Here is a 12,316-nt window from a genome sequence, read left to right on the forward strand (position 1 = left end):
CTATGCAATGTTGCAAGGTGAAACTATTTTTAGTGGACACCATGACTCGAAATTCCCTGGCAACAGTTTCATATTTATGTATTTATTTTTTAACCTTTGATTAGATATTCTGGAGAAAAAAAATATTTGTAAGTGGCATTGTCTGTAAAGATGTCATTTTCAACCACCTGAGAGAAAATGTGTACTAAATTAAATATTGTAATCAATTTATCCACAAGATGTCACTGCTGTGTCATGAATTATTATACCCTGATGAAGACAGCTTGGCTGTCGAAACGTTGGTATTAACATTTTTGCATCTGAGCTCCTAGAGTGTGCGGCTCTCTTTTATTTTCAAGTTTTTACTCCGCTAGCCAGCACCTCGTCTTAATAGGTGTGCGTTTCTTTTTCTTCTAGATGGATGGCAGTAGACCATTTCTCGTCCCCCTTAGATATTGTTAAAGATGCCAAATACAGCAAAATATAATACAGGTGGAATACAGGAGGAGTCAGATGGGGACTTGATCTGCATGGAGCTGTATGCAGCATACCAAGCAGAGTTAGAGTAGTAGTTTCACAAGCAAACAGGTCAAGTACGGATCAGTGACATTTCAGTCCAAATACATACACTATATATACAAAAGTATGTGGACACTCCTTCAAATTACTGGATTCTGCTATTTCAGCCACAGCAGTTGCTGACAGGTGTATAAAATCGAGCACACCGCCATGCAATCTCCATAGACAAACATTGGCAGTAGAATGCCCTTACTGAAGAGTTCAGTGACTTTCAAAGTGGCACAATCACAGGATGCCACCTTTCCAACTATTTTGTCAAATTTCTGCCCTGGTCACTTGTAAGTGCTGTTGTTGTGAAGAGGAAACGTCTAGGAGCAACAACGGCTCAGCCACGAAGTGACAGGCCACACAAGCTCACAGAATGTCACTGCCTTGTGCTGAATTGTGTAAGAATCATCTGTTCTCGGGTTGCAACACTCAATACCAAGTTCCAAACTACCTCTGGAAGCAACGTCAGCACAATAACTGTTCGTCGGGAGCTTCATGAAATGGGTTTTGATGGCCGAGCAGCCGCACACAAGCCTAAGAGCACCATGCTGAGTGCCAAGTGTCGGCTGGAGTGGTGTAAAGCTCTCTGCCATTGGACTCTGGAGTGATGAATCACGCTTCACCATCTGGCAATCCAACAGACGAATCTGGGTTTGGCAGATGTCAGGAGAACGCTACCTGCCCCTATGCATAGTACCAACTGTAAAGTTTGGTGGAGGAGGAATAATGGTTTGGGCTAAGCCCCTTAGTTCCAGTGAAGGGGAATCTTAACGCAACAGCATACAATGACATTCTAGACAATTCTGTGCTTCCAACTTTGTGGCAACAGTTTGGGGAAGGCCCTTTCCTGTTTCAGCATGACAATGCCCCCGTGCACAAAGCAAGGTCCATACAGAAATGGTTTGATGAGATCGGTGTGGAAGAACTTGACTGGCCTGCACAGAGCCCTGACATCAACCCCATCGAACACCTTTGGGATGAATTGGAATGCTGACTGCGAGCCAGGCCTAATTGCCCAACATCAATTCTCGATCTCACTGGTGCTCTCGTGGCTGATTGGAAGCAAGTCCCCACAGCAATATTCCAACATCTAGTGGAAAGCCTTCCTAGAAGAGAGGAGGCTGTTATAGCAGCAAAGCGGGGACCAACTCCATATTAATGACCATGAATTTGGAATGAGATGTTCGACGAGCAGGTGTCCACATACTTTTGGTCAGGAAGCATTTTGTTTTGGGGTAGCGATAGGAAACGAGTAAACAAAATATATTCTACTAGCTAGGTGAAGCAGATACACTTCGTTACATATTTATTTGGACAGTGAAGTAAAACCTTTAATGTGGCTCTATATCCCTGATTTTGGGATTTGAGATCAAATGTTATGAGGCGACAGCACAGAATGTCACATTTTATTTGAGGGTATTTTCATACATCGGTTTTACCATTAAAAATGAATTCCCCCCATTTTGAAGTTTTCATAAGTATTTAGACAAATTAACTTTGTTTATTCAATTTAGTCTAAAGTTTAGTATGCATCGACTCTATCAAGCTTCTGACCCTCCAAACTTGTTGGATGTATTTTCACTTTGTTTTGGTTGTGTTTCAGATTGTTGTGCCCCCCACCTCCCCTCAGACAATCCCACAGGTGAAGCCGGATGTGGAAGTTCTGGGCTGGCGTGGTTCCACATGGTCTGTGTGTAAAACGACTTGAGAAGCAGTTTATGGTAGAGAAATGAACATTAAATTCTCTGGCACCAGCACAGGTGGACATTCCTGCAGTCAGCATGCCAATTGCACACTCCCTCAAAACTTGAGACCACTGTGGCATTGGTTTGTGTGACAAAACTGCACATTTTAAAGTGGCCTTAAAGTGGTATTGTCCCCAGCACAAGGTGCACCTGTGCAATGATCATATTGTTTAATCAGCTTCCAGGTGTAGCATCTTGGCAAAAGAGAAATGCTCACTAACAGATGTAAACTAATTTGTGCACAGAATGAGAAATAAGTTGTGTGCATATGGAAAAGGCCTGGGATTCTTTATTTCAGCTTCTTGCGTTTGTATTTTTGTTCAGTGTATATTCATCCAAATACTTGACACCTTCAAATGGGGGGGACTAATATATATATATATATATATATATATTTACCTTTAACTAGACATGTCAGTTAAGAACAAATTATGATTTTCAATGACGGCCTAGGAACAGTGGGTTAACGACAGATTTTTACCTTGTCAGCTTTGAGCTTGCAAACTTCTGGTTACTAGTCCAACGCTCTAACCACTAGGCTACCTGCCGCCCCCATATACACGTAAAGTGCTTTCATTTCCAAATGCTGAAACAGAGGTATGACAATACCCTCAAATATAACGTGACATTCTGTTCTGTCACCTCAAACATTTGATCTCGAATCCAAAATGCTGGAGTATAGAGCCAAATTAAAAGGTTTAGCTTCACTGTCCAAATAAACACGCAGTTGAGATGCTACCTCAAAAAGCACACACACAATAATCGTTACAATAACCTCAAGTATTGTTGATTCTAAACTTTACCGTATCTAAAACGTAAATCCCATGCTATTCTGTGAACAAAAGAGAGGTAAGAACAAAAAAAATGTAAGCATACCAGGGGTTTACTGTTCTTGATATCTTATAATCCAACAAGGTTTATTTTTTTTAGCATAGATCCGACACATTAATCCCAACAGAGCCACTGCACGCAAAATACATTCGCCCATATAAAAACAAATGTGGTCGCTGCCAAAAGGAACACTACTGTTCTGCCAGACTTCAGGTTTGGCGCCGGCCAAGGTCAATATCTCCGTGAGCTACACAATGTGTTTGTGTCATTGTAACATTCACTTTCCCCACCCTTTAACGGTCCTACAAAATTGAACGTTAATGATAAACATGTAAACAAAAACAGACAAGTGGCTTTCTTCTAACCATTTCCATTTTATTATTGGTTTTTCAACCTCTAACAGAAGGAAGATTAATCAAAGAGTCCAAATCCCATGTCATCATCAGATCCCTCTTCAGATTCCTCTTTCTCCTCCTTTTTCTCTTCCGCTACAAAGACACACAAACATATGTTAGTTTCATATTTGGGAGCGTATCCCAAAACACATGGACCATTTCCAGAAATACATATAAATAATCAAAGCGCATTTAAAATATCAAGCGTTTTCCTTGAAATGTGTCTTCATGCAATTCATTTCAAATAAACGTGTTTCAGTCTGTTGAAATGAATGACTCTCTACTATGATGGCTTACCAGCAGTAGGAGAAACTCCAGCTGCAGCAGACCCAGCAGCAGCAGGAGCCGCCACAGCACCACCTGCTGGCACGGAGGCCAATTTAGAGAGACCTGCAAAGCGCAACAGAGTAATTCATTGACAGGTCATTGAGATTGTACAGTGACTGGTAATTTGACTGTACAGTGACTGGTAATTTCACAACATTTGCACCTATATGCAATCTACAGACCAAAGTCTGATTCACACGATGGTGCCAAACCAAGCTGTACTGGAATTTTTTGTATTTTATTAGGACCTCCATTAGCTGTTGCAAAAGCAGCCACTACTCTTCCTGGGGTCCACACAAACATGACATAATACAGAACAGCCAACAGTACCGTTTGGGTTGGCCATATAGTGTAAATCTGGCATAATTGTGTATGAATTCATGAGTCAAAACAAAGACATAAGGACAATGCCTCACCAGAGTTCATGACTTCATTGATATCTTTTCCATTCAATTCATTGACAACCTGTGGAGACAAATTCAGGTTCTTATTGTCACCAGTTACTATGTAAACCAAAGCCTCTGTCCTGCAATAGTGTCAAAGTACACAAAAGTAACTCAGTTCATCTTCTAAAAATACAAGACAGCCTCACCCTAAATGGAGGCATACCTTGTCTAGGCGCTCATCTTCGGCCTCGATTCCCACACTCCCCAAAATGGTCTTGATATCCTTGGAGGAGGGGCTGGTGTTGCCACCGAGCACAGCCAGGAGGTAAGCGGACACGTAACGCATTCTGCAAGCAGGAGGATGGAGGAGAAAAAAAATAACTGTTATATTGGCCTACTTGAAATGCATTCTGGATCTATCCAGGTCTATATTAGGATAGCAGTAGCCAAATTAGTTAACAACTATAATATATATATATATATATATATATATATAATATATATATATATTATTATTTAAAAAATATATAGATATATAATATATATATATATATTTTTTACATGTGTCATTTGGTTAAAATTACCTCAACTTCAATTATTGTTGATTCTAAACTTTACCGCGTCTAAAACAGAAATCGCATGCTGTTCTGTGAACAAAGGGGGGCTAAGAAAAAGAAAACAACTAAAACATAAACGCTATTTACTGTTCTTCATATCTTATAATCCAAAAAGGTTTCTTTTTTTGCATAGATCGACAAATACATTTTTGCGTCACTACACGCAAAAATGTAATTTTCCCATATCAAGAAAATGTGGTCGCTGCCAAAAGGAACACTACTGTTCTGCCAGACTTCAGGTTTGGCGCCGGTCAAGGTCAATATCTCAGTGAGCTACACAATGTGTTTGTGTCATTGTAACATTCACTTTCCCCCCCTTTAACGGTCCTACAACATTGAACATTAATGATAAAATAATGGACATACAAAAACAAAATGAATTGAGACAAGTGGCTTCTGACTATTTATTTTCGAGTGATCGATGACAACCGAGCTCGACTGCCCAGACTTAAATAATTACAAAGAGATTATCCTGATTAAAATGGATGTCCAACCTGAAAAAAATCGAAATATACACATTTGGCGAAATAGACCGGCATGCCTCTCCATAGTAAAACAATGGGTGGAGCTCAGGGTTCCAAGGCCAAAAAGTATTTTGGGGCTAGCATCTGAAGACAACCGAGCTCGCTGCCCAGACTTACATCATTACAAAGAGGAGATTCTCCCGATTAAAAAATGGTATCCAACTTTTTTTTTTAAATGTAAATGCACACATTGTGAGATATTTGGGGAAATACAGACATGTCTGTGTAGAATTTCCCCATAAGGAAACAATGGATCATCCTCAGAATTCTAACAGTAATGTGCAAGTTCTGATATTTGAAAGGCTAATGTTTGATGACCGCAGAGCTCGCGGCCCAATCTTACATCAATACAAAGGAGATTCCCCTGATTAAAATGGTGTCGGACTTGAAAAAAATATACATATACACATTGAGAAATTTTGCAAAATAGACATACATACCCTTGTTTTCTTAACCAGTTCACCATTTATCTACTACCATTTGCCTTTTGTGTTTAACATTTTGTGGTTTGTAATCTTAGTGGTTAAGAGCGTTGGCCAGTAACCGAAAGGTGGCTAGTTTGAATCCCCGAACAGACTTGGTTAATCTGTCGATGTACTCTTGAGCAAGGCACTTAACCTTCGTCACTAAAGACCAAAATGCAAACTTGGCCTCTATGTGAAAGTGTGGCAATGATTTATTAACTTTTCATTATTCACAGGCAGGCAGGCAAACAGACTCCTCTGATGGAAGGCAGCACACTCATGAAAACCAACTGCTCAGCAAAAAAAAAGGCTCTTTTGAGAGCTACCAGATTTATTATATTTTTAAAAAAGCACATTTTTAGTGCCTGTGTTTATATGTTAAGGGGGTGTTACTTTTGCAGATGTCACCCATCTAAATAAAGTTATATCTAAATGTATAGTGTTTATGTCCGTTTCATTGCTATGGTTTAAAATAGCTAATGTTGTAAGTGATAAAATTAACTAGAACATTTTATATTTTGCAATTCTGAGTAATTACTAGTTTGGTAAAGATATACAATTGATTCATTACTACCGCAATTACTAAATAATTCCAATAGATGGCAGCATAAGACCACAAAATAAATTTCAGAAGTTTCGTTCTCCCTGGATACTCCCTTCACAGGAGAACTCCTGCGTGTGCATTTTTCTGTCTCCTTCCACACTTCTAACACAAGAGGAAGGACTGAACATGCATTTAACAGATTACTGTGAAGTAATATAATGATGATTCATGTTATTACTACTTGTTTTTATGCTCATGTTTTGAAAATATACTTCATTACTATAACTTTTATCAATAAGCATGAACATTAATTCAGTCACCTCTGGTCAACAAAACATATTTTCCCTAGTACATTCATTGTCAAATTCATCAACCAGCACCGACCCGCTCTGCCTTCTCGCAAAAGTAGCCAATTCAACAAAGTCCTGCCAAAAGCGTGTGCCCTAGGCAGCAGTGAGCACTGACTTCTCTCGCAATCGAGGGGCATGTTGAGGTAATGCAACCACAAGGGTTGCATGATGTAATTTATTGACGAGCTGGAAAAAACACTTGTCTTTTCACTCATAATACGAAACACTAACAGAGCTTTTTATAACACATGTCTACTAGGGTTGAGGTATGTACACCTGTCTAGTGATTATTTGACCAATGTTCAATACCTGCTGTAGTCACTATTTTTTTCTCCCCCAAAAGCAACACAGGCCTAATATGAGATAAATAGCAACCTGTAAACTAATGAGTGACCATTTTAGAAAATCATGGAACATATAGTCAGTCTTTGGTTGCATGCTATTTTATGTCAATTATATTGCTGCTACAGGCTATAATTGATGCTTCATGGTCTTAATGTTGCCATCTATTGGAAATATTTAGCAATTAAAAGTTATTAATTCACATAAAGACATTGATGAAGTAGCTGATAAATAGTGTATTTTTCTTATTAATTCCTGAGATCAGTCTCAAACCTACCCCACCTATCCCAGACAATTGCTGGACTTTCACATATAGGTTATTAAATCACACAGTTCAAACCACATTTGAAAAATAAAATGTGGCTTGTTTATCAAGTGTTCTGCCTTGCAATAACAAATATCATAAAATAAAATAGCAAAATGCTTGCATTGGTTTTGATTAAAAACATCACTAAAAATGCTTTTTAGTACAATAACGGTATTTACTAACATAATATTTTTTTACAAAAATAGCTTTTAAAAAGTGTTATAGGCTACCATACACAATAATTAGGGTTAAGGTTAAAGGCTAAAATAGGTTATATCTAGGGTTAAGGGTAAAATAGAAGACTAACCTATGAGGTTTAACGGCGGCTGGCATCCAATTTGTTGCATTACCGCCACCTACTAGACACAACTCCCTTGTACTTTACTTGAAAAAGAAAAATGTACTAATTAAATACCCTACCATCTAACACTATACTCACCAACTTCAAAATTATATAAAATAAAACACCCCTCTATGCCACTAATTAAACATTTATTCCTACCTCATGCCATCACCACTTAATGTAGTCGGCACATACGCTCATACAGGATAACACTTACATCCTAAATTCACTTTGTCAGGCAAAGACTCAACTTCAAAACTCAAAAGAACAATGACTTGTTTCCCCACTCTCGCCACCTTGTCTGCGTAACATCAAACGACAAATATCACATACACCGGGAATCTTTGACCTCAACATTTATATCTACCGCACCACAGTTACCACTCCTTTCATTAGTGCCTTTTTCTTGAGAACGAAGTAAAACGAATGGGGGTACGTGAAGTGTTTTGAGCACATTCTTCCTCTGCCCAACAGAAACACAATCAATTTATCACTAGACCACTTCTGGTTACCCTCACCAATTCCACATGACCAAACTATTTTTTCACCCACCCGTGAAACCACAAATGGATCAGCCTAAAGGCAATAGTCCACTTTGTCCATAAACTTCACTCCTGTCAGACTCTTCATCCCGATCCTCGGTGCATACCTCAGTCTCTGGTGGCTTTACCGCACCTACCATTGCCAATACTTCACCCTCATTCACTTCCATTTCTCCTCCTGTCTTCTGCTCCCTATGCTTACACTTTCTACCAGTCTTCTTTGACAAACCATCTCCCTTTTCCCCACCATTTTTATCAGACTCAAGCTCACCCTCAGACCTCTTCTCCCTCTCCTTTTCCCCCTCTGTCTCTGCATTGCTTTCCACATGCAAATAATTAACACAAAGCATTACCCCATAGGAGGCCTTCCCGTTTGTCTCACCTGTGCTGGAATGTAGGTACCTCAGATAATGACTAGAGCTAAAAATAGATTATACCTAGGGTTAGGGGTTTTAAGGCAAAAAACTATTGTTTATAGCTCTTTTGCGCCTCCCTGTGGCCATAATCTGAGGTAGCAACAGCATCAGATCTCCAAATCAATGAGCTAGACCTATCCATTTGGTTTGCAACTAGGTGAACCTGTACTATTGAGCACATTTTGACACATCAAATTATCCAGCAGCCATCTAGAAACAACAAATCGTCAAAAAAAATAGGTTATTTCTAAATGTAAAAAATAATGTATTCTGGCTGTTTAATAAATCGGCCACATCTTGAAACTTCGTTCAGGGACTTGCGGTTTGTTTAGGTTTACACCTTTTTCTGAAGGAGGTCACAACAACGTGTACACAGGCGAACAGTTAACTTGCTCACCAAGTAGCCTTGTTGATAATAAGTTACTTGAGATAAGCCTATGAGTTTAATGTGGGCACGTTTTGTGAAGTAGGACAATGGGCTGGGAATAGAACGTTCTGGAGGCGAGTTGGAGCCACGGTGCTCAATAGATCTAATAGGAGCTGGCAGGGTGAAAAATGCCCTAAAATAAGATCTGTTTTTTTCGCAATTACTTAAACTATGGCAAACAGTTAGGACAGATGGTAATATTATGAAACTGGGCTACACTGCGGATGTAATTAACCAGTTATGACAAAGAAACGTTAATTTCATATGTCCAGCCTAGCACAGGCCACGGTCAATATCTCAGTGGGCTACACACTGCGTTTGTGTCATTGTAACATTCACTCTTCCCCCTCCACTTTAACGGTCCTACAACATTGAACGTTATAATAATAAAATTACAGTTTAAAACACAACACGGGCTTTCTTGTGCCCATTTCCATGTAATTATTGGTGCTCATGCAATGGTGTCATGTTAGTTAGCTAGTAAACGCTGACATTAGCTTCAATAAAGCTAGCAAAACTTGCACGCGCCTTTTTTTGCTAACGTGGAACAGATGTTGTACAGAATGGATTCTGATCATATACTTGCACATCAAAACATCTTAACTATAATACTGACGCCGTTTTGATGGACGAACACGTATTAAATAGTTTAACTTACTTTAAGTCTGTACAGACACGAAACGTCGGTCACGCTGAATCTTCCGGAAGAGAAAGAGGGTCGTCACCGGAAGGTAGAGGAATTTGTAGTGCCCAGATATTATTGGTCCATCATCACGCCTCGTCCAAAAAAATCAGCTTGGACGAGCGCGCTGGACCACGGGCTAGGAGGTCGAAGGTTCGAGACCTGCTCCCTGCTGTTTCATTACAGTAAAAATACATTACCACCGTAAATAGTTTTAGGATCTTTCAATTTCTTCGCGACATAGCTAGGACTAAAACATGTTTTTATGAACATGATTTTCAGCAGCAGCACATTTTGTCCAGCAATAAGTCAAGCCATGACGAAATTAAATTATTATTTGGAATGTGTGATTCAGACTAGGGGTAGGCTAGTTTAGTGTGAAACCAAAGAATATCTATTTAATTGACAAGATAATCGAGTGAACACTCTAACAATGGAAATACATGTATTTAAAGATGGAAGTCAGGCGGTCGAAGGCCAGAGCAGATGGGACCATTCTAGCGAATGAGAGGTCAGATTTACGTTTGTGACCGACAGGCGTACTCAGATATAAAGTAGTGTTTTTTTTTTGTGCCGAAATGCCACGCGTGCCAAGTTGTATCAGTGAATACGTAACAGCCTAACCAGTATAAAACGTGTATTCAATCAAATAAGCCTATGTAGCAATTATTATTATTATTTTTTTTAACAAATTCGACCCTTTTCATTGATCCTCATAAAAAAAATCCTAAATTCCTAGTCTTATTTTAATGAACAGATATTGGGTAGGGTAAACCCTCTCCCTTCACCTCTCCCTCTCTGGTGAAACTGGCACTGGTACACATCCAGAATAGTCCATCTCTGGTATGGGCAACCTATATCATGGAACCAAAAAATAGTCTATCAAACATAAACCACGCCGCAGAATAATAACCAATTATGAATACACACAGTTTAGTTTATTGAATAATTGACAATCTTGGACTTCAGATTACATCTAGTTGATTTTGCACAATCAGAAACAAACAAAAACAGGAATTCCAAACAGACAAAACAATCTATCACATTTCAAATATTTCTGTCAAAGCAAAGTAGCCTACTGACAAATAATAATCTCTGGTGTGGTGATCCTCGGGTGATCATGAGGATGTTAAGCATCTTTGTCGTTGTCATACTGTCCAATTGGCCTACAGTTCAATCATCTCCTTCCCTTCCTCCTGGGTGAACAGGTATGTGGCAAAGTCAAACAAAAACACCTTAATCTTATGCCAGTTTGACACCCACCATGTTTTGTTAATAAACTCCCCAAACAGCAGAAAGAGGGAGAAGATGACAGATGTGATGAGGAAGACAAGAAAGCAGCGGTAAGTATAGTAGGTCATCTTCTCCTGGCAGGTCTTCTGATCCCAGGGCACGGCGTTGCGGGCCTCGACATAGCGGATTAAGTGTAGCAAGGCAGCATCGTCCTCCCCGGTCATCCCCCCCAAGGCCTGTAGCAAGGCAGCCTCCTCCTCGGTTACCCGAGGCTTCTCGGCCACCATCTCCCTCTCATCTTCAGTAACCCCGTCTCCCTGTGCCATCTCTCTTAAGAATTCCTCTATCGGGTGATTCTATGAATCACGTCACCCTAGTTCAGGATTTCAGGTTTTTGAGATATCAATGGTCAGAAAACTGAAGAACAATGAGAGATGGAGAGAAATGCAGACCGTCTGGTGATTATAGTTTTACAGCACCAATGCTGCTTGAGTGTCCTTCCTCAAATTGGTATCCAGTCTGTCGATCAGCACTCTCAGATCTCTGATAGTTTAGCTTCCATTGTCACCTCTTCTGTTGTTGTCTGGCTTATTTTTTGTTTATCCTTTGAATGGTTATTTTTAAACTAGAATCAATAATGATCTCACCCATGCATTATACTGTCTTGTTTTCTCTCTGTCAGAGCTCAAGCGTCTCCAGGGACAGTTTGTGTTGGACAGGCTGTAGGGCAGAAATTTCTAGGCTGATTAGTGAGGTCAGGACAACTCACTAAGAAGATACAAGAGATTAAAAACAGTGGTGTAGTGGAGGGTAAACGGAAGTAAATGTATTTTATCCACTTTTTTTATTGCTTGACAGTTTACCCACCTTTTGCGGAATAATTATTAAAAGTATAGGCAGCATTACTTTTTTTTTTTATTGCAACCAGTGATCAGAGTTTACCACTACATCACTGATTAAGAGACTTTTCAGATTGAAAAGAGTTGAAGTAGAGGCAACGCTACGAGATTTCAATTCCCATAAAATGTACATTGATGATGCACTATGCAGAAATCGCTCCGCCATTTTCAGGTTGCTAAAATTCGAATAGTTCGATTAATTCCAGTTTGTGACAAAACAAGCAAGTATAGTGTAGAGAATCATTGTACCATCTAAACCACTGTGAAATATATTTTCCATAACCAAAAAATATTGTATTTTCAACTGTTTGAAGCTGCTTTACAAAACCAAAAGTAAAAGACACAAAAACTAAACTTAAGACAGGGAAGCATAGAAATTGTACACCTAGAACAGAT

The 12,316-nt window shown here is 39.4% G+C and overlaps 1 protein-coding gene across 1 annotated transcript; it reads right to left on the reverse strand.

Annotated features, from left to right (window-relative positions):
• Window positions 1-3,476: 3,476 nt before the first annotated feature.
• On the reverse strand, window positions 3,477-9,959 carry LOC110494710 (large ribosomal subunit protein P2). The gene is made up of 5 exons (XM_021570005.3): window positions 9,765-9,959; window positions 4,454-4,577; window positions 4,261-4,309; window positions 3,815-3,907; window positions 3,477-3,610 (listed from the first exon to the last, which is right to left on the reverse strand). Exons 2-5 carry the CDS (start codon window positions 4,574-4,576, stop codon window positions 3,534-3,536), a joined length of 342 nt encoding a protein of 113 aa, XP_021425680.1. The 5' UTR covers window position 4,577; window positions 9,765-9,959; the 3' UTR covers window positions 3,477-3,533.
• Between the last annotated feature and the right edge of the window lie 2,357 nt (window positions 9,960-12,316).

Source organism: Oncorhynchus mykiss, chromosome 17 (assembly GCF_057628025.1).
Source record: "Oncorhynchus mykiss isolate SJ-2025 chromosome 17, ASM5762802v1, whole genome shotgun sequence".
Lineage (NCBI taxonomy): Eukaryota > Metazoa > Chordata > Actinopteri > Salmoniformes > Salmonidae > Oncorhynchus > Oncorhynchus mykiss.